This window comes from Manacus vitellinus, unplaced genomic scaffold (genome assembly GCF_001715985.3).
Source record: "Manacus vitellinus isolate BGI_N305 unplaced genomic scaffold, ASM171598v3 scaffold_18_pilon, whole genome shotgun sequence".
Taxonomy (NCBI): Eukaryota; Metazoa; Chordata; class Aves; order Passeriformes; family Pipridae; genus Manacus; species Manacus vitellinus.
The window spans coordinates 8,262,997-8,284,370 of NW_021939324.1; the positions used below are offsets into that span (position 1 = coordinate 8,262,997).

The 21,374-nt window shown below is 40.7% G+C and overlaps 1 protein-coding gene and 1 non-coding gene across 2 annotated transcripts in view; both read left to right on the plus strand.

Moving 5' to 3' along the window:
• Positions 1 to 21,374, plus strand: part of LOC103755681 (phosphoglucomutase-like protein 5) — a 73,481-nt gene that overhangs the window by 15,706 nt on the left and 36,401 nt on the right. Inside the window, exons 5-6 of the mRNA XM_008921653.4 lie at positions 327 to 517; positions 1,353 to 1,507. Of these exons, the coding sequence (XP_008919901.4) occupies positions 327 to 517; positions 1,353 to 1,507 (346 nt within the window). The remainder of the gene's footprint in view (positions 1 to 326; positions 518 to 1,352; positions 1,508 to 21,374) is intronic.
• TRNAE-CUC lies at positions 2,198 to 2,269 on the plus strand. Its single transcript has one exon. It is a non-coding gene; the product is annotated as a tRNA-Glu (tRNA).

Below are 21,374 nucleotides of genomic sequence, written 5' to 3' on the forward strand. Positions count from 1 at the left end.
GGTGAGAAAAAACCCTTTATGCATATGATAATTTCTTTACTTAATAATGGAGAAATAAAAATTTCATCTTTCCCCATTCAGTGATTACTTTTTCACTTCCTGTAGAGGTGAACTGTGTGTTTTATACTGAATAACAAATTAATTATTTACTGGAAGAACAATCACATACTTCTCTGTGAAATAAGAGTTTGGGTTTTGTTGTTCGGACAGATGTATAGAGTTGCTATGTAAAGTATGTTTTATATCAGCTCTCCCCAGTGCTGTGAAAAATTTCAGTGTCAAGCATACGCTTTAGTGGTTGCATGGCAGACTTCTGTTTTTTGCAGTTATGGGACCTTATGTGAGAAGAATCTTGTGTGATGAATTGGGAGCTCCTGCAAATTCTGCCATAAACTGTATTCCTCTGGAGGATTTTGGTGGACAGCCTCCTGATCCAAATTTAACATATGCAACTGCCTTGCTGGAGGCTATGAAAGGTGGAGAGTATGGATTTGGAGCAGCTTTTGATGCTGATGGAGTAAGTATTTTGATCTGTCTTGAGGTTTCACTATTGTTGTTTTGTCTGAGGTCAGATATGGGACGTGTAAGTATAATTTATTTGCTTTTCAGTAATGGATTTAAGCTGAAAGTGGTATTACTTTCAGGTACAGATGGTAGAATTTGCAACCCATCAATCAGACACATATGTTGCAATTTGCCTCTGCAGATGATTGCAAGTCAAGCAGGATTTGAAGGCAGAATTATTTAGAAAGAGACAGCATATATACATAATATGGATTTGTCACAGTAAGACCTAACAATGTTAAGTCCATTTTGGTTAGCATCATAAATTAAGGGATTTTTAGCTAAATGAAGCATTGAATCATAATCTCTGTTTATTTTAATTTTAATATCATATTATCAACATTATAAACAACAAAGTATTACAGAAACTTTTTGGCCTGACAGGGTGGGAGAAGGTTGAAAAGGTTCTGAAGAGCAGAAGCTGTTTTCTATTGTCAGTAAACACAAAACACCCTCCTGCTCACCTAATAGTGTGTGTCATTGGCAAAAAGATTCTCCTACACAAGCATTCCCTCGGCAGGAACAGAAGTGCTGAAGTGACATGTAGGCGGCTGGAGCTAGAGGCTGATCTGGAGCTTTGATTTGCAAGGCAGGAGGGAGTGATGGTGTGATAGTGAGATTGTAAACCTGCCAGGATGATGCCAGTGAATTATTCTGCCCAAAGAGGGATGCGAGTAAGCCAAAGCCTGTTCCTTTTTTTCTCTACCTGCATTGGATCTAGTAAAAAAATTACGGCTCCACAATACACAGAATTATAATTTCTTTTTTGAATTTCTTTTCTTCTCCAGGACCGCTACATGATTCTTGGCCAAAATGGTTTCTTTGTGAACGCATCAGATTCATTGGCTATAATTGCTGCCAATCTGTCTTGCATTCCTTACTTTTGTCAGATGGGTGTCCGAGGATTTGGCAGGAGCATGCCTACCAGCACAGCCCTGGACAAGTAAGATGAAACATTTATTTGTATCACCTTGGTCATTACTTTAGTTATCTCTATTTTTATTATGTAGCAATTCTAACATTGTGAAGTCTTTTGATAAGAGCTTCTAATTTTCACCAGCTTTATGTGCTTTATGGTTTTAACTAGTTTGATGACATTTAGATTTTATCTAAACTAATTTTTCCCATCTTAACTTGCATAAAAAGAGTTTAATTCAATCTGGAAAAGAAATAAATAGGTTAAATCTAATGTACAAGTCTTTGACTGGTAATTCCTTTTCCAGAAAACTTGACTCTTTTTATTAGTAAATAATGTTTTATAGTTTATCTGGCAGCCCTTCTTATGAAAGTCATGGAAGTTTAAAACAGATAAAGTACTAATTCAGTACTCAACAAGTATTAAAAAACCAAAACCCCCTCTCTAATTATAAGATGTTGAAATATATAATCTGTTAGATTAAAAAATGTCCCAGAAGTGACTGTAGGCAGTCATGAAATCCATTCCCAGTTTTAAGACAGATTAAAAGTATATCTAAAGCTATTTCTGACAAGTCCAGTCTACTCTTTAAAGATTTGCTGGATGAGCATCTTGTGTTAGCAGCTGAACTTTGGACAAGTCTCACCCGGGCCTCAATTTTCTGTAAATATCAGGATAAGATGATTAAGCTAAATATTATTGATGTATGTGGGGGGCCCCCTGGTGGTCTAGTGGTTAGGATGCGGTGCTCTCACCGCCGCGGCCCGGGTTCGATTCCCGGTCAGGGAACTCCCCCGGGCAGAAGGAGCTCGTCAGCCCTGTAAGGCCATCCATCTAAGAGAAGGTCACTCTAAACAAACCTACGTCCTGAGGACCTCACTGCCACCGTCCGAGCTCGCTCGGCCCCGGCAGATGAACCTCAGGATTAAAGGGTGGGCTCAGTTCAGCGCACACTGTGTCTCACCTAAAAAATCCACTGCGCAGGCTCGAAGGGTAATGACCTTTCCCAAATCTTCGCTCGCGAAGACTGGCCATACCTATTGCTGTATATACTCTGTGAAAAAAGTGTTCGCTAAATCCCTTGTGTCTCAATGTAGATCTGATTGCATAGCTTTACTAAGACAAGAGTGATCTGCTGCCCCCATTAAATGTGTCTAATCAGAAAACAGTTATTTTAAAATTAAATGTTGCTTGTATAAAAAGTTTGATTGCTCTCTCTACAGTTTGCCTATTCAGGAAGTTTCTAAAAGTTACTAAATTCAGAGCTTTCAGCATCCTCTAATACTTGACAGAGTCTTCAGGAAAATGTTCCTTACTTGTGGGTAGATCGTCTAGTTTAAGCAAGTACTGTTAGGTCAGTGTATGATGTATTTTGTTTATTCAGCTCAGAGATCCAAAAATCTCATTGTTTAAGTGACAAAGATAATGTTATATTGAAATATGATATAAAATAAATAGAGTTCATTTTGTATATGAACACCATCATATCTTAATTCCTGTTAGACTTGAAGGAACAATGACATTTATATATTTTAGTCTGTCTTCCTGTCATGAAGTTTGATAAATATGTCAGAAAGCATGGACTGGAGTCCCCTTCAATAACACTGTGACTGTTTGAATTATGTTCTTTACAATGTTTACTTGACCTTCTGGTGCAAAGATCGTCCTGTGATGATTACTGCCTTATTTAGTTCTGTGGAGCTAAGCCTGATTATTAAATAAAACTGAGCAATTGATAATGATGGAGGGATGTAAATATTTTCCCAGCTGTTTTTACAAATATTTATTGTTATGAGGTTTTCAGTCTGTGTCCAGGACACTTGAATTTTTTTTTTTTATTTCATTTTGTGATTGTCTTTGTTTTCTTGAAGCCTTAAAAGTTACATGTTGTCATGTAGTTCACTGTAGACCATCTAGTTCCAACCCCTTGCCACAGGCAGGGACACCTAACCACTAGACCGGGTTGCTCAGAGCCCCATCGAACCTGGCCTTGAACACTTCCAGGGATGGGACATCTACAACTCCTCTCGACAACCTGTTCCAGTGCCTCACCATCCTCACAGTAAAGAATTTCTTCCAGATAACTAATCTAAACCTGCTCTCTTTCAGTTTGATGCCGATCCCTGTCATCCTGTCACTACACGCCCTTGTATAAAAGTTCCTCTCCAGCTCTCTTGTAGACTCCCTTCGTTGCTGGAAGGCTACTTAGAAGTCTCTCTTGGGCCTTCTTTTCTCCAGAATGAACAGCCCCAACTCTCTCATCTTGTCTTCATAGGAGAGACCAGCCCTCTGATCATCTTTGTGGTCCTCCTCAGGAACTACTCCAACAGAGCCACATCTTTCTTGTGCTGAGAACCCCTGAGCTGGATGCTCAGTGAGGTCTTACAAGTGCAGTGTAGAGGGTTGACCTGCTGGCCACCCTTCTTGTATTGCAGCCCGGGATACAGTTGTTTTTCTGGGATACAGTTGTTTTTCTGGGCTGCAAGCACACATTGCTGAGTCACATTGAGAGTCTCATCAACAACACCCCCAAGTCCTTGTCCACAGGGCTGCTCTCATTCAGTTCTCCTTCCAGCCTCTGTTTGTTCTTGGGTTTACCCTGACCTTCATGCAGGACCTTGCCCTTGTCTTTGTTGAACTTCAAGAGGTTTGCATGGGCCCAGCTCTCAAGTTTGTCAAGGTTCCTAGGGGTGCCATCCCTTCACTCCAACATGTAGACCACACCACTGTAGTGGATTTCTGTGGCTGGGTTTTGGTAGTGGGAGTGGGGGGGAGGGGGCTAGAGGGGTGGCTTCTGTTAGAAGCTTCCCCTGTCTGGTGGAGCCAATGCCAGCCGGATCCAGGATGGACTTCCTGCCGCTGGCCAAGGCCAAGCAAATCAGGAGTAATAGTAATGCCTCTGTGATAACATATTTAAGAACAGAAGATTGTTGCGCAGAAAGAATTCCAGCCAGGGAAGAGCAGAGTGAGAACATGGGAACAACAATGCAGACACCAAGGTCAGTGCAGAAGGAAGGGGAGGAGGTGCTCCAGGAGCTGGAGCTGTGGCCCCTGCAGCCCCTGGTGCAGACCGTGGTGGAGCAGCTGTGCCCCTGCAGCCCACGGAGGAACATCGGGGTGCAGAGACCCACCTGCACCTCATGGAGGAGCCCCTGCTGGAACAGGGGGATGCATGAAGGAGGCTGTGAACCCGTGGGAGGCCCAAGATGGAGCAGAGTCCTGCTGGAGACCTGCAGCCCGTGGAGAGGAGCCCATGCTGGAGCAGATTTTTCCTGTGTAGGACTTGTGGCCCCTGTGGGGGACTCATGTTGGTAGAGCTCACCCATGAAGGACTGCACCCCATGGAGAAGTGACCCACGTGACAGCAGTTTGGGAAGAACTGCTGCCTGAGGGATGGACTCACGCTGGAGAGGTCCATCAAGGACTGTCTCCTGTGGGAGGGACCCCACGGGAGCAGGGAAAGGGCTCCTCTCTCTGAGCAGCGGCAGAAACAACAACTGACTGTAATCCCCATTCCCCTTTCCCCTGCACCGCTAGGTGGGAGGAGGGAGAACACAGAAGGAAGGAGGGATGGGGGGAAGACTTTTATTTCTCACTCTTTGGCTCTTATCCTGTTAGTAATAAATTTAAGTGCTATCCCCACTTTGAGTCTGTTTTGCCTGTGAAGGTAATCAGTAAGTGACCTCTCCCAGCTGTTATCTCAACTCATGAATCCTTAGCTGTTTTTTTTCTCTCTCCTCTGTCCAACTGCAGAGGGAGAGTGAGAGGGTGGCTTTAGTGGGTACCTGACATCCAGCCAGGGTCAACCCACTACAACCACACAGATTGGTGTCATCACGAACTTGCTGAGGGTGCACACAGTCCCACTATTCGTGTTGCCAACAAAGCTGTTAAGCAGTGCCAGTTCCAAGACCAATCCCCAAGGAATGCCATTTGCCACTTTGATCTATTGATAACTCTTTGAGTGAGAGTATCCGACCATTTCCTTATCCTGCTGAGTGGTCCATCTCTCAAATCCATTTCTTTCCAATTTAGAGATAAGGATGCTGTGCAGGACCGAGCTCTTCCTTTATCCGCTAACACTGTAACCCTGTCATAGAAGGCCCCCAAATTTGTCATGCACAACTTGCCCTTAGTGAAGCCATGCTGGCTATCACCAATTGCTTCCTTATTTTCCATGTGCTTTAGCATAGTTTCCAGGAGGATCTGCTTCATGATCTTGCAAGGCACCAAGGTGAGATTCACTGGCTTGTAGTTCCCCAGATCTTCCTTTTTTACTTTTTTGAAAATGGGAATTATGTTTCCCCTTTTCTGGTCATTGGGAAATGACTTCACCAGACTGCCATGATTTCTTAAATATGATAGGTAGTGGCTTAGCAATTTCTTTCAGCAGTTCCCTCAGGACCCATGGATACATCTCATTTGATCCTGTGGACTTGTACACCTTCAGGTTCCTTAAGTGGTCTTGAACCTGATCTTCTCCTACAACAGGCAGTTCTTCATTCTCCAAGTCCCTCCCTTTGCATTCTTCAACTTAGGCAGTGTGGCTGGAGCACTTGCTGGTGAAAACTGAGGCAAATGTCATTGAGTACCTCAGCCTTCTGCATGTCCTGGGTAACCAGGTTTTCCATTTCTTTCTGGAGGGAGTCCACATTTTTCCTAGTCTTCTGTTTATCACTGATATATATATAGAAGCTTTCTTTGTTGCCCTTGACTGGTTACTGCTTATAAGTGTGTGCTTTAAATCTATTGTGTATTTTGTTTCTTGATCCCTTTTATTCCTTTCTCATGGACTGGTCCTACATGCTTCAGGGACAATTATTACAGAACTGTTTTGTATATCTACCTATAAAGTTCATGATTCAAGCTCACACATTACAAAGAAAATATAAAAAAATAATTAAAAAACTGTACTATGACTATTAATTCTGGCAGAAAAGAATAAAATAATCAGAGAATAGTGGAGGCTGGAAGGGATGCCTGGACATTGTCTAGTGCAACTCCTTGGTTCAAAGCAGGGTCAGCTAGAGTGTGTTGCTATGTCCACACAGATTTTGAGTCATCTCCAAGGATGGAGACTCCACAGTCTTTCTGGGTAAATTTTGCCAGTATTTTACTACTCTCAGAGTAGAAAAGTTTTCTCATAAGTGGAAACAGAATTTGCTGAATTTCAGTTTGTATCCATTGCATCTTATTCTGTTACTGGGCACTGTAAGAAAAATCTGGCTCTGTCTTTGTTACTCCCCAACCCCCAAACTGGGTGTTTACGCACATTGGCAAGATTAACTTTCTTAACTTTCTCTCTTTGAGATGAAAAATACCATCTTTCTCAGTCTCTCCTGATATGGTCCAATCCCTTAGCCAACTTTGTGTCACTTTTCCAGAACTGCTCCAGTAGGCCCAGAACTGGACTCAAACCCCCAGTTTGCCTCACCAGTGGTGAGTAGTGAGGAAGACCCAATTCCCCACACCTGTTGGCAGTGCAATTCTAATGCTATCTAGGATATTGTTGGCTTTCTTTGCCCTAAGGGATTATTTCTGGCTTAAGGTCAATTCCCTGTCTACCAGGACTTCAGGTTGTTTTCTGCTGTCCTGCTGTTTGGCCCCCAGTATGTGCTGGAGTTATTCCTCTCCATGTGCAGGGCTTGGTGGCTTTACCCTGTATTGACTTTCATGAGGTTCCTGTTTGCCAGTTTTTTCAGCCAGTTAAGGTCCACCTGAATGTTAGCACAATCTTCTGGTGTATAAATCCTTCTAGTGTTGTATCATCTGTAAACTTGCTAAGGGTGCACTCTGCTCTATTTTCCAGGTCATTAATGAAGACATTAAACATTGTTGGTCACAGTATTGTTCCATAGGGGGAACCCCCAATGACTGACCTCCAACTGAATTTTTATGCTGCTGACCACAACCATTTGAGCCTTGGAACTCAGACATTTTTCAGTTCACTTCTATTGTCTCAGGCTTTCTATGTTTCATCATTTTGTCTGTGAGGCCTGAGGGAGAGACAGTTAAAAGCCTTGCAAAAGTCAAGATAGACAATATCTACTGCGCTCTCCTTATTATCTGAGACAGTTAACTCATTGTAGAAGACTATCGAGTTGGTCAGTCATAATTTCGTCTTCATAAATCCATGCTGACCTCTCAGGGAGGATCTTCTTGTCCTCCCTGACTTGAAAATGACTGGTTGCTTCATCACCGAGGGATAAATGTGAGACTGGTTTGTAGTTCTGTAGATATTCTTTCATGACACCCTTAGAGATAGGAATGTCTGTCAGCACCTGAGACCTCATGGACTACTATATGTCTGGTTTGTTTAAGTGTTCATCAAGATATTCCTGCTCTTCTGAGGGTGAGTCTTCTGTGCTCATCTGCTGCGGTCCAAAAAGGGGGGAGACCGTGGCACAGCACGGGTCTGGGACACAAAGGTGGGATGCAGGTAGAATGCTTTATTCACGCATGCACCCGGTCTTTTATCAGTTCGGGAGGGGAAAGGGCCAGAACATAGGGCAGAGCATGAGACAGATAAGTGAGGGGACAAACCAGGATAGGGACACGGGCAAAAGAGGGAGGAACCGGGGAGAGAAGGGGCAAATGGAGGCTGTCCCCTCTCTGCAGCTTCTCCAGCCAATCTGCAGGACATGCCCAGGAGATACAAATTTTGGGGAAGCATACAATGTGTATATACATAATAACTGTAAAGTCTGTATCACAAAGTCCTTTCAATCACTGTACATATTTTTCCATTTCTGAGATTTTCCGCATTCTGATTCCTGGTCCTTCACACTCATCCCTCACCTCACTCTTGTCTTTAGAAGACTCTTGTGTTACATAGTGCTAGTTATAGTAGAAAGTATAATTTTTAAGGTGAGTGAAAAAATTATCTGAGCGTGAAACCTTATGGGTATTGCTCAAAATGGACTTCATTAAATAAATCCTAGTGAACTTCCATGTAGTGTTTTAATGACATAAGCTGAAAGTTTTGAGTGAAATGTTAGGAATTGTCATTGGATGTTAGCTATAATCTATCCTGTTTGCATAACTTCCCAAAACTGCGTGGCTTTTGCCTTCTTTGCAACTATTAAATAATTGGACCAGTGTGGGTTCTCTACTCACTGCATTTTCTGTCAGAAAATATCCACTTGCTCCACCATTGCTCTCTCCATGGGCTGCAGGGTAATCTCTGCCCCAGCACCTAGAGCATTTTTTCCTCCCCTTCCCTCCTGTCTGACCTTGGCATTTACAGGGCTGTTTCTTCCTCAATCCCCACTTGCCCTTTTAAAGTATGTTTTCCGAGAAGGGCCACCAGCTTGGCTGCTAGGCTCGTTTGTGTCCAGCTGGTCTGTTGAAGCTGACTGGAACTGGCTGTGTCTGGCATGGGGCAGCCAGGGCATCTTCTCATAGAGGCCACTCCTGCAGCCTCCGATTAACAAACCCTGCCATGTAGACCAAATACAATATCTAAACCAAAAACTTTAAATACTGAAATATTTCTCTCATATCTGGCATTAATTAAAATTAGCATTTATTCCATTTGAGGTAGTAGATGCATAGCAGATCTTCATATATTCAGAGACTAAGTGGTAAGTTTTGTTCTTATTCATGCTAGTCTATACCTGTGGGTTTCTTAGACATGTCCCACTTACCTCAGTTCATTTAATCCTAAGTATGACAGCTTGAATTAGTCATAATTTGGCCTTTAATGCATGTTTTGTATCTTCCAGTTCCATGGAAATAGTTGTTTAAAAGTACTTTGAAAAATCTATTTTGTTAATGAATTTGAAGAAATAAATAAAGGAAAAGGACTTTCAGGCCAACTGTTATCTACATCATGTAATAGTATGGACAAGAATAAGAACAACATCTGATTAACAACGAAGGGAAAGCATGTTTCATAAACAGAATATTGAAAAAAATTCTGCTGTGCTGTTGAGTGCTATTTCTTATTTTCTGTATTTTGTTCTAACACTAGAAGTAGAAAAACTGTGTTAAAATAAAGATGATTGAAAATGACATAGCAATATTTATAATAGTAGGTGCAGTAGGATAGCAGAAGTAGTGCCTAGGAAATTAAAAGAAGCTTATATTTTGCTTATTTCTCTTTCTGAAGAAGCTAGGAATTCTAACTTTAAGCACATCTAACTACGATTAAATAATACAGTCACTACTCTATGGGAAACTAAAACAATTGGAAATCTTTTCCCAACACATGTTACTAGAATACAGAAACAGATAATGGTGACCAAAAGTATCTTGTATGTGAACATCCCTTCATGTTCTTTTTGTGAGAAAAAGCTGAATTCTGATAGAAATACTATATTTGATAATATCATCTCAGTATCTCTGAGATAGCAGTTCTTTGGTCTTTAGAGCCCCACTATTACCTGAATGGTGTAATTTGATTTGTGTTTACAAAATGAATCTTTCTGTAGTGTACTCAGCTGTCTCTTTTGACCTGCTTCTGGACCTTGGTAATAAGAGTAGCTCTTATGTGGGAGAACTGGATCAATTCTGTCTACTTGGCTACTCTATTCTGAGATTATGGACATCTCCCCTGAAATATATGCTAGGGAGCAAATGAAACCCACCTCTTTTTATGGTGTGTCCATATTGTGTGCCCACAATTACTGAACTAGAGCTTTTCCTTAGCTATATTAAAGAAAAACATCATACACAGTAATTTAAAGAAAGGAGTTAGAAAATCTGATCCTTTTTCACTTTTGTGCATGATGATGTGTTGTGTAGTAGTTTTTCACAGTGCATTATTAAACAGAAGGAAGCAATAATCCAGAGGACTCTAAATATTGCTTAGGAATACAACATGAACAAATGGAGCAGTGGATTACAAGATAATTCACTCAAAATATTTAACATTTGCATATGTTTGCTCGAAGTGACTGCTGGAATATACTAGTATGTGCTGTAGGGAGAACATAACACTTTACAGGAAACATCTGCTTTAATATGCTCCAACATCAACAGGACTGTGGCAGCACGTCTCCAGGTTTCAATTCTCTGGCAATACGTACCCTTAGGTCGATGTTCTTTTTCTTGTGGGGAATGTGAACCTGTGTACCCTGTTCAAAAAACTGTTCTTGTTTCATATCCTTGTATTCTGATTTATCTGATGTCTGCATAACAGGAAAGGAAATGAAATACTGAGATGTTAGCTAACAGTCTACAAAATGAGAATCACAAGGGTAAGTAAAAATTGTTGCTGTAGGAAATATGAAGCTAGGTGTGTGGAAAATAGCAATCAAGATGATTACTGCAGAAAAGAGTTTTTGAGAGAATACTGCTGTGACTAGCATCACCTGCTACCATGTTTCTACAGCTAGGTAGTTTCAACAGCATGTAGCTGCTCTGATTACACTTAGCCAGGGTAAAGCTAAGCAGTTCACTGTGCAGAACCCTACCATTTTACATCTGGGAGCCCATCTTTTAATGCAGCTTTAATATGTCAGTGTTCTGTCTGCTGATTGTCTGTTCACTCTCTGGTCATCTAGAGACAGGTTTTAAGGGCCCTGCCTTGACAATGAGTGTTCTGAGACTTTTAAAGAAACATCTTGATGAAGGGCCCTTGTGAAGGGCAGAGATGCCGTGAGCTCTAAACAATCTATCTTGGGTGCAAGAAGGAGGTTGACCCTTGTAGCAAGAAACATTTTGTCTGAAGCACATCAGGAACTTTACTTAAATCATAGAAACATTTAGGTTGGAAAAGACTCATAAGATCGAGTCCAACCACTTCTCCCAATCTTCCTGTTCTTCTTCCTGTTCCTTCTCCTGCTCCTTTCCCCCACTTCCTTATCTCCCTCTTTTTCTTCCAGCTTTTATTTCTTCTACTCTTTTGCTAAACAATTCCTTGTATTTTTATCCGTCTTTTTTCTCCTTCTTATCTTTTAAGTTTCTGTGTTCTTCCCCTGTTCCTCTTTTCCCATTTCTTTGCCATCCAGTTTCTCCTCCTTTTCTTCATATATATACCTCTGGCCATAGAGAACAGCACACCACATTCCACTTGTGCCTTTGTGATTATGTCCTTGAATTATTATATTACAAGGCCGCATGGATTTTTTTGTCTGTCTTTTCATGTACATTTCTCCTACATTGTTGATCATCTGAAGAAGTTTGTGCCAGAAGCAGGATAGGCACTGTGAATTTCTTGTTCTCTACATGTATGTCCTTTACTGTTGAGTTGTAAGGGATTTTCCCCACAAAATTACTTCTCCAAATTATAAATACGTCTTTGTACATGGTTCATACTGCATTCACTCCGTGACTGCGATTTGCTCAAGTTATGCCAGTTGTGACCTCACTCTTTTTATCTTCCTTCAGTAGGATAATTCAGTCTCACTGTCTCTTGTCTGAAATAGACTTGCTGTGCATTTTTTAAGACACCTCTGTCAAACTGAATCCATGTCACATACAAGCAGTTTTTAAATTAGATAGAGCAGAAGGACAATTTATGTTCTGGAATACTGCAGAAGGACAGCTGCATAAAACCTTCATGACTGTAGTTTAACGTTTGAAACATAATAGAAAATTCTGGAGTTTTTTCTGTATCAACTTTCAAATATATTCTAAATGTTTTATTTACACAGATGTGACATGTTTGAGAAGACTTGTGGCGGAAAAAACAACTATCATTGCAAGGCATGAATGTTCTTTGATTAGCTGTGCATCTTAGTTTTACAATGTACTTGTACTCTAGCTGCTATCCTTTCATCTCTGAATGTTTTCTAAGCAGTGGAAGTGATTTATCATTGCAAATATTTTAAAGGATATCTTTAAGGAGTTGTCTTGGTCTTTATGTTTTCTTTGATGTTTGATTTGGCATGCTTTAGTGCAGTGTAGTTTATTTGACTGTTGCAGGCCCACAATATGCTTGACTACCCAGTCTTTCATTATCCTAGCCTGCACTGATGAAAACATGCAATAGTCATGACAGGCCTCATTTTTATGTATGTGGGGTAAATGTTTATTCTTGATACTTTTCACGATAGCAGCAATCAGACCCTCAAATACTTTCTCAGTGAAAGATGAGAAGTAACATATCTCAGTGTATTGCATACTTTTGAATTTTCCAGGAGAGAATTAATCTTGTGTGCAGTGGCTGCTCATGAAGAAAAGGACAGAAAATATGTTAGTGTCCTGTGAAATATCAGTAGGAAACTCTGTGTCGTCCTTTATGGATGAATGGTGAGAGACATTAGGCAGTCCTGTGTATTGCTTCCTTTCACTTGGCACTCAACTTAGTTTTTAGGTCTGAGAGGGATTTACTGGCCAGTTCTGGGCCTGGAGGCAGCTGTTCCCTATTGAGAGTGGCAGGCTGCAGAGCAACCTTACACAACATACAGTTCTTACTCTCATTCATAGGTAGTTGCATTCTGGCCTGTGCTTGGAGAGGACTGCTACAGCTGCTTAGCTTAAAATGAGCAGCTTCATCGGTTGCGCAATGTGAAGCTTGCAGGACTGAGCCCAGAAAGGTGTACTGAAAGCTTTCTTCATTTGAGAAGAAAACAAGAGTTAAAAACTATGCAGTGCTCTGTTTCCAACTTAGGCTTTGGCTGAAAATGAGGTCAGTTTTTCAACCGAAGTTAGAGAGTGTGGGATTTACATTCTGTAAAATTGATTCACTCCTGTTAAGAAAGAAGTATGTGTATTTGCAGTTTTAACAAACAGGCTTAATGTGCTGTATCTGAAAAACTACCTGAGAAAAAGAAGCTTTTTGCAAAATCTTGCCAGCAGGCCTTGCACTGTGCAACAGACAGATGTTGGGTAATAGGAAGTCCACACTTTTCTTAGAGCTGCATCTGTCTTATATCTCAAAAAGTATACTGCTATGAATAAAGAACAGGAATTCCCACAGATGTTCTCATAAAAAGTCCAAAAGTGTTTTAATTAAAATACTGGAAGGAATCCTGCAGCAAGTCAGTTACAGAAGACTTTGTGAGTACTAAAGAAAGTTTGAAGGCCCTTTTTCTTTCAAGGGCTTGTGCAGTCTTGCATATATACACTTCAACCTAGAAAGGCTCCCACATGGCTTAGCGTGTCTGAACGTGTTTTGCCCATGCTGGACAGTACAGCTGGTGTCAGCCTGAGAGCAACATCTCCTATCAAAGGATTTCTTGTAAGTGGGTGACACTCAGGGAGAAGACTTCCTTCTGATTTCAGAAAAAACTTTCCTGGCACAGAATTTCAAAACAGTGTGTTTAAAATTCTGCTTCTACTCTGTATTAAAGTATAATCTTCTTACCCTTCTTCTTTACAAATTAAGAAGACAGGAGATTGTTCTTTACATTCTATGTGTTTTGAAGAAGATCTCTGTAAGACTGTGACAGACCCAGGGTATTTAACATTATTTGAAGAAATTTGAAAGTCCTGTTAGAACAGATCTTACTTTAGGTCATAATCACTTGAATTGTTATATTAATTTTGAAGGAGAAGAAACATTGTCTTCTATTTTCTTTTATGGGGAAATGAAAGAGGCCTAAAATATTTCCAACATCAACAATTCTGTGATTCTGTAGTAGTAGTCTGTATCTATGGCATATTGTAGTTTCTTCTTCTTTCTGAATTTTTTCTGTTTCTATGAACACTATCATAAAGTTGTGAAACTGCTTTTTTCCTTTCCCTTCCCAGCCAAGTCTCATAATCACACAGAGCACTTATTAATTTTCAGTCTCTAAAATCCACAGAACAGTTAGCAAGAGAGAAAAAGGAGAACTAGTGTTAACAAGGCAATCCAAATTTAAATGGCATCATTAGGGAGCTGCTGGAATCAATCGTATCCAACAAACTTGATTACCTGGATGATAAAACAATTGAATCTGTTGATGAGGTTGGGATAGCAGATGTCCTTTACTGCCATTTTAGCAAAGCTTTTGAAACTGTGTCCCACAGCATTCTTGTACTCAGCTCAGGACTTTCTGATTTGGATGGGTGGACAACTAGGTGGGTAAAAGTCTGGTTTGATTGTCAGATTCAAGGGCCATTGGTTAATGAACTGGTAAAAAGTGGGGTACTGCAGGGTCTGTTCTGTGACCTGTCCTGTTTAACATCTTTATCAGTGGTCTGAAGGAGGGGGTGGAGGATGCTTTAACCAAGTTTACAGATGACACCAAATTGGAGAGGTGCCTGTTAGTGTGCTGGAGAGCAGAGCTACCAGTCACAGAATCATAGAATCATCAAGGTTGGAAGAGACCTACAAGATCATCCACTCCAACCACCACCCAGCACCACCCCTGTAACCCCTCAACCACTAAACCTTATCACCAGATCCAGATGTGTCTTGAACACATCCATGGATGGTGACTCCACCACTTCCCTGGGCAACCTATTCCAATGCCTGACCACCCTAAGAGTGAATTTTTTTTTCCATCCTCTAATCTGAATCTCCCCTGTCTCAGCTGAAGGCCATTTCCTCTTGTCCTCTCTCTGCAGACACAGTAGAAGAGGTCAGCCTCTGCCTCACTACAGCCTCTTTTCAGGTAGTTGTAGATAGTGATGAGATCCCCCCTGAACCTCTTATTCTCTAGACTAAACAAACCCACATCCCTCAGCTGCTCCTCATACAACATGTTTTCTATACCCTTTATAAACTTCGTTGCCCTTCTCTGGACACATTTCTGCATCTCAGTGTTCTTTTTGAAATGAGGGGCCCAAAACTGAACACAAGATTCAAGATGCAGCCTCATCAATGCCTAGTACAGAAGGATGATCATACTGCCCTAGTCCTGCTGGCCACACTATTTTTGATACAGTCAGGGGAACCTGGACAGTTGGCAGGAGTGGATGGCAAAGACCTAGTGAAATTCAGCAAGGACAAACCACAAATCCTACCCTTAAAAAGGGAGAACCTTACAGTGATGCAGGCTGGAGGAGAGGAGCTGAGGAGCAGCTCTGCAGAGACAGCCTAGGGTCCCAGTGGACAGTGGGCTAGGCAAGGGCCAACTGTGTGCCCTGGAACTGGAAGAGCCAGAGGCACACTGGGATGAATAAGAATGTGGTACAGAGAGTGGGGGAAGTGATTATTCTCTGCTCACCATGTGTGAAATCACTCCCAGATACTGTGTTTGGTTTGGGGATCCCCACTACAGGAAAGACATCAGTAAACTGGAGTGAGTTCAGCATAGGATCACCAACAGAAGTGAGGGCCTTAAAGAAGAGTGCCCTAAAAGGAGAGGCTGGGGAATGGAGTTTGTTCAGCCTGGAGATGGATGGCTTTGGTGGGACCCAACAGCAGCTGTGCCTGCAGAGTGCCTGTCAGGAAGCTGGAGCCAGACACTTCACTGCTGCACATGGTGGAAGGATAAGAGGCAATGAAATTTGAAAGAGGGAAGTTGTTCAATGTCCAACTAGATAAAACCATGAGAAACTTCATCTTATAGTCAGGAGGTTGGACAGAGACGTCGCATGGTCACTTCCAGTCTGAATTATTAATAGTACTGTGTTCCTATGAAGAGATCTGTGCTGAAAAGTCCTAATGCTACCAAGACTCTTGAGCCTGCCTGCACCCTTGCAGTCTTGTAGTTACTATGTAACAGAAAGATGATTTATAGAAAAGGTTCATGTTGCCTTAAATTGTTTACATTTTAATTTTCTTTTAAACTAGGAAATTACCCATCTGGAGAAACAGAACTGTTTTTTCCTAATTCTCTTCATTCTCTGCATGAGAGGATGGAAGTAGTATTATAGGACTTGAAAGGTGAAGGAGAGGCTGTGGAAGCAACCAGTAACTTCTGATATGCACCTATAGCTATTCTTTCTATTATTCAGACAATTCAGAGTACTGATAACGCAATTTGAATTGCTGTCAGTATAAAGTTTTGTAACACATGTGGTGATTATACTGACATCTGGCTTGCGTCTTCGTCTGAGCACAGGCACAGTGAACCAGCTGACCTCATTGTAATATGCCTGAAAAGGCTAACGATTATGAACTGTATGTACTCCTGAGTTAATGGAGGGTCTTTTCCCTGTACTTAGTTCATAGAATTATTGCATTTCCTGAAAAAGACCACAGGTCTTGCCACCTTTAGTTATGATATTACTGAGGCTCACCTCAGTAAGTATCTGCAGAAGGAGGTAAGGAGAATACCTCTTTCTTTATTACACCTCGTAAAGTATTATGTCACTTTTCTGGTATAATAAAACATTCCTCACAGTTTCTATAGAATAGGAGAACCTAAACACGCTTCCTCCTTGCCTTCATAGACCATTTTTATTGCTGCAAAACACATGGGCTCTGTATGCAGCAGTAACTCTGAAGAACTCAAGACCAGAACACGAAGTATCCCTTTTTGAGGGTGGGAAGATGTGAAGGCTTTAAATGTTGGTTGTTCCTTGTTCAAGCATTGAACTTCCTTTTGTTTTTCTACAGTTTGCATGCATTACAGACCCTTCTGTTATTTCATTGTTGTACTGAATACGAAGCTTTTGCCAAATCCTTAATGGGACAAAGTCCACTGCTGAAATAAATTTGTGTCATTTTGTGGTCAGGTGTGTCTTATGTTAGTAGGTAAGCTTCACTTTCCAGGGACTGGCTTGCTTTAATCTGCTTGAGTCTTTTTGTTTGTTTCTGTTGCTTCCATGCATTTAGAAAGTTGTTCCCCTACTTGCCTTATTCAGTAAACCAGCCATAAGTCAGGCTGTTAATACAGCATACTACAACATAGTATTGATATGTGTTCTTCTGGATGTATATTGAAAAAATCCTGACTTTGCTTGCACAGCTGAGCTAGTCACAGGTCATTCTCTTGGAAATGGGGCAGACTGTCTAATACAGTTAGTTGCAGTCATAAAAAAAAGTGGACAGGATCTTTGTCAAAACAAGGCATAATCTTTCTGCTGCCGAGCCATGGCAGAATTTGGAGGCTAAAATAAACTTGGAATCTTTACAGGAATTACCTTTGTTAGGTAAAAGTTCACAAAATGGTAGAAGTCACCATACCTGATCACCATGCATTCTCTTGTCCTTTAATTTATTGACAAGGAGGAGTTAACTTACTCAATAAGCATATGAATGCTGAAATAATAATGAAAAGAGATTCTTGTGTCTCAGCCAGGAAGGGAAAGAAGGGCATGAATAACCTTAGGCATTACTGCAGTACATCTGGAGAGCATGGCCACATGCTTGCCAGATGGTTGGACTTTTCTTCATTACTATTATGAACTTTACAATCAAACCTCAAATACTCTGTTGATCTACAGTACATATGTGTGCAATTTGTCACTAGAACAGGCTCCCCAGAGAAGTGGTTGCAGCACCATGTCTGCCAGAGTTCAAGGAGCATCTGGATGATTCTCAGTCATATCATTAATTGTTAGGTCATTCTGCAAGGAGTAGGGAGTTGGACTTGGTGATCCCTATGGGTCCCTTCCAACCTGAGAAATTTTATGATTCTAATTTCACCTCACAGAGCCTCTGAGCACTATGCCAGCTGGTTTTATTATCGAAAAAATTCTTTTGGGGTATGTTGCTGCCAAAGCACATCTCTCACTCATTATATACTCACAGAAATGTGTGTGTTTGCTAGTTGTCTGTAGCAAAGCAGCTTTTGTCTCTTGCTTTATCCTTACTTTTAGCACAGCCATATCTAGATACCGTATATGTCAACAGCTGTTTCTAATCATTCTATAAGAGCTCGTGTGAAGGGGACAATGAAATATTCAAAAGGCACAGAGTCACAGGCACTCTGTCCTGAAGGTTATACTTCCTTTGGGAGTTGACTCTTGAAACATTTACAAAAGAGGGTGCAAAGTTATGTGTTTTGGATCTGAATCTCAAACTGATGACTAAAGCAACATGAGACAGCATTTGGTGTGGAACATCATGATGAGTACACCTGTTAACATCCCACACACTGAGGAAAACAACCCCATAATAAAAGAGTTACACAGACTGCATTTTATGCAAAGCTTTCCAATATGTTTGTAACCAAGAGAAACAGTTGAAAACAATGTTAGTTACTGTAATACTTTAGAAGTTTTCAGATTTGTAAGTTTGAGTTTGTGGAAAAGTACATTTCAAAGGCAATGATGGCACTTTTCATGAAATTGCATATTATACATGGGGGTTGTGTTATTTATGTTAAAAAGAAGAAATGTTTCCCATATATATAGCTTATGACTGTAATGCATAAACAGTCTTTTACTCTGACTGATTTGGATAGGAGACCAGTGAGAATCTTCATGTTTTCATCACTTTTATCAGTCATATCAGTCATTTGAGTTTATGACAAGAAGTATGGGCTTTCTTGTTGATGAAACTTACTAGTGAGTTTTGCTGTCCAAGTATCATTTATTACAACATAAAGCAACATCATGAGGTTGCCAGAATGTTACAGTGTGGACTAAGCCATAGTCTGTAAATTTCCTTAAAAGATTGCTCTTTTTTTAAAATTGTGTTTGTCACTGTGGATCTCAGGTGTGGTGTGTGTAATTATGGGTGGTTTGACTGGCCTGCAGAATCTTTCTGTGATGCCAGAGAGCAATAATATAGCTATGGCAAATGTCTCCATGCACTTACTACTGAGTTGTGTTAGGAAATTAGCTTAATCGTAGATCTATTTGTAAATTGTAGAATGAAGTTCTTTAGCAGCTGCTCCTGACTGGCTGATCACTCACTGCTGGGTTGTTTTATCTCTGCAATCATCCAGTGTCACATTTTCCTTGGTATCTTTCTTCCCAAGCGCAGATTGATTTCTTAGAGAAGATGGGACAAGGATAGCTCATTTGTGGGACAGTTAGCATTGATTGTCAGCCCTTGGGCACACCAGCTCTTGGCTCTTGAGTCTTTCAGAATCAAGAGCTAATTCTGCACCCCTCCCAGTTAGAATCTCTAATTCTCTGGTTAGAATCCTGTGTAGATTGTTCTTCAGAAACAAAAGAAACGGTTGTCTAAAGTCGTATGTTCTCAGGAACACTACTGTGAGCTGATCGTTCTCTGAGATTACCTCCTCTTGTTCAAGTGAATCAAATCTCAATCAGGTACAACTCAAGCTCTCTTTGCTTCTTTTTGCCAAATCTCTGCACAAATATGGTTTGTTTTTCTCCTTCTCCCATCATTTAAATGGCTTACGATTCTTGATTCATGCTTGGTTTTGCCAGTTTGAGAATCTTGTTTGCACTGTTAGCAGTCTGTGAGCTGTGTGCTCCTTGTCCATTTTAAAACTCTCTTTGCTCCTTTGCAAAAATTGTCTTTGTGGTGGGCATCACTCAGGCAGCATTATTAGAGAGTTAATTTATGTTCTTGTAACTCACTGAAATGAAGTAGTGGTAGATTGTCATGCTGAGTTTACTGTAATAATACTTAACTGCAGCTTGAACTAACCTGTCAGACCCTTTCTTTTCTGTCCTTGCACTACTATCAAATGCAGAATGTATCAAGTCCCACATGTCATAGTTTTCAGAGAATTTTGTTATTTGTATCAGATCAGTCAGTTCTTTGTTTCACTAGAAAAAATTGTGGAAAACCTGGCAATATCTTTTTTTAAATTCTTCAAATGGATCAATCAGCACATTAAAAGTTTGTTGTTAATGAATGAATGAATGAATGAGAGTCTTGGTAATGCTTCAGCATGTCTAAGAGTATTGCCATACCTGAGACAATAATGGGCAAGGAGTCTGTGTTTCTCCTGTGCCTCTTGGTATTAGTTCAGCGACTAATAATTAAGCACAGTTAACTTTTGGACTCATGAGAACTCCCAGAGATCTGAATGGAAACATGAAAGCCTTTTATAAAAGTTTATTAAAAAAATAAATTGGTGGAGAATATAGAAAAAAGAAATGTTGCACAAAAGCACTATTTTTTCCATTACTTTGCTGTTTTTTCTTTTTCTCCATTTTGTTATGTACTCATCTCTTTTTGGCACTGACTCCTTGTATAAAACACTTGTCCTGTAAAGGAGAAGTTGAAGTTGTGCTGTGACTGAGTCAGCATTCCCCAGTACAAACCTCTGAGGTTGCTTCTCTTCATAAATATCAGTGTGGGTGGCATGATGGTGCAGGGCCAAAAATATATAAGAAGACGTGGAAGGGAAAGGGTTAGGAAGAGCACAACTCAGAACATTCTGAACACGGCTCCATTTAAGGAAAATACAGTGCAGTTAATTCAGCAAAGCCTGAATTATGGCTGCTTCACACAGTGTAGTGTTTTTCATTGAAACCTGGATAAGCCCATGTGTCTTCATGGTATCATATAGAGCAGCGCAGAGATATTGTCTAGAGTCCCTCCACCTATGTGTTTGTGCTAGCAAAGCACCAAACTTGGTCTTTGAAGGAAACCAACTGAGGCACAGTGCCATACTGATGGGACCAGATTAACAGGTAGCTTCTTCACCCTGAGGTTGCAGATACCTGAACCGTGCTCAGTTGCTCCATGTGGCATATACCATTTGCACCTTAAGAGGTGCCTAAGGTGGGTGAGTATCCAGCAGAGCTTCTATCACTCTAGTCCTCTTCTCCCACAAAAATTTTGCCTACAAAATTTGTGGAGCTGCCCCTGAAAAATGCTGCACACTTGTTTCTGGTCTTCTTTCTTGTTTATTCCCATCCTGTCAGGTCTGTGTTTTCCCTCACACACAACAGAAAAGAACACTGTTGTAAATATGGCACTTAAAATAAATGTTTGCTCTTAGCAAACTCAGTCCAGATACAGGCATAGAGGTTGGCAGTCTGGGTTAGCTTTAAATACAGGGGATTCATTCTGAATTGTATGATTCAGTGGAAGAGAAAGATAAGTGCTGGCAATGTGAGGAGTTCAAAAGGGTAAAATTATTAATAGTTTAGAAAAGGAGTTTTACACTTAACTAATGCCTGGTAAAAAGTACCTGAGAGTCTTTTCTAGCAGTTAAATGTGAATTCACATAAGACCTGGTTCCGTTGATCATAATAA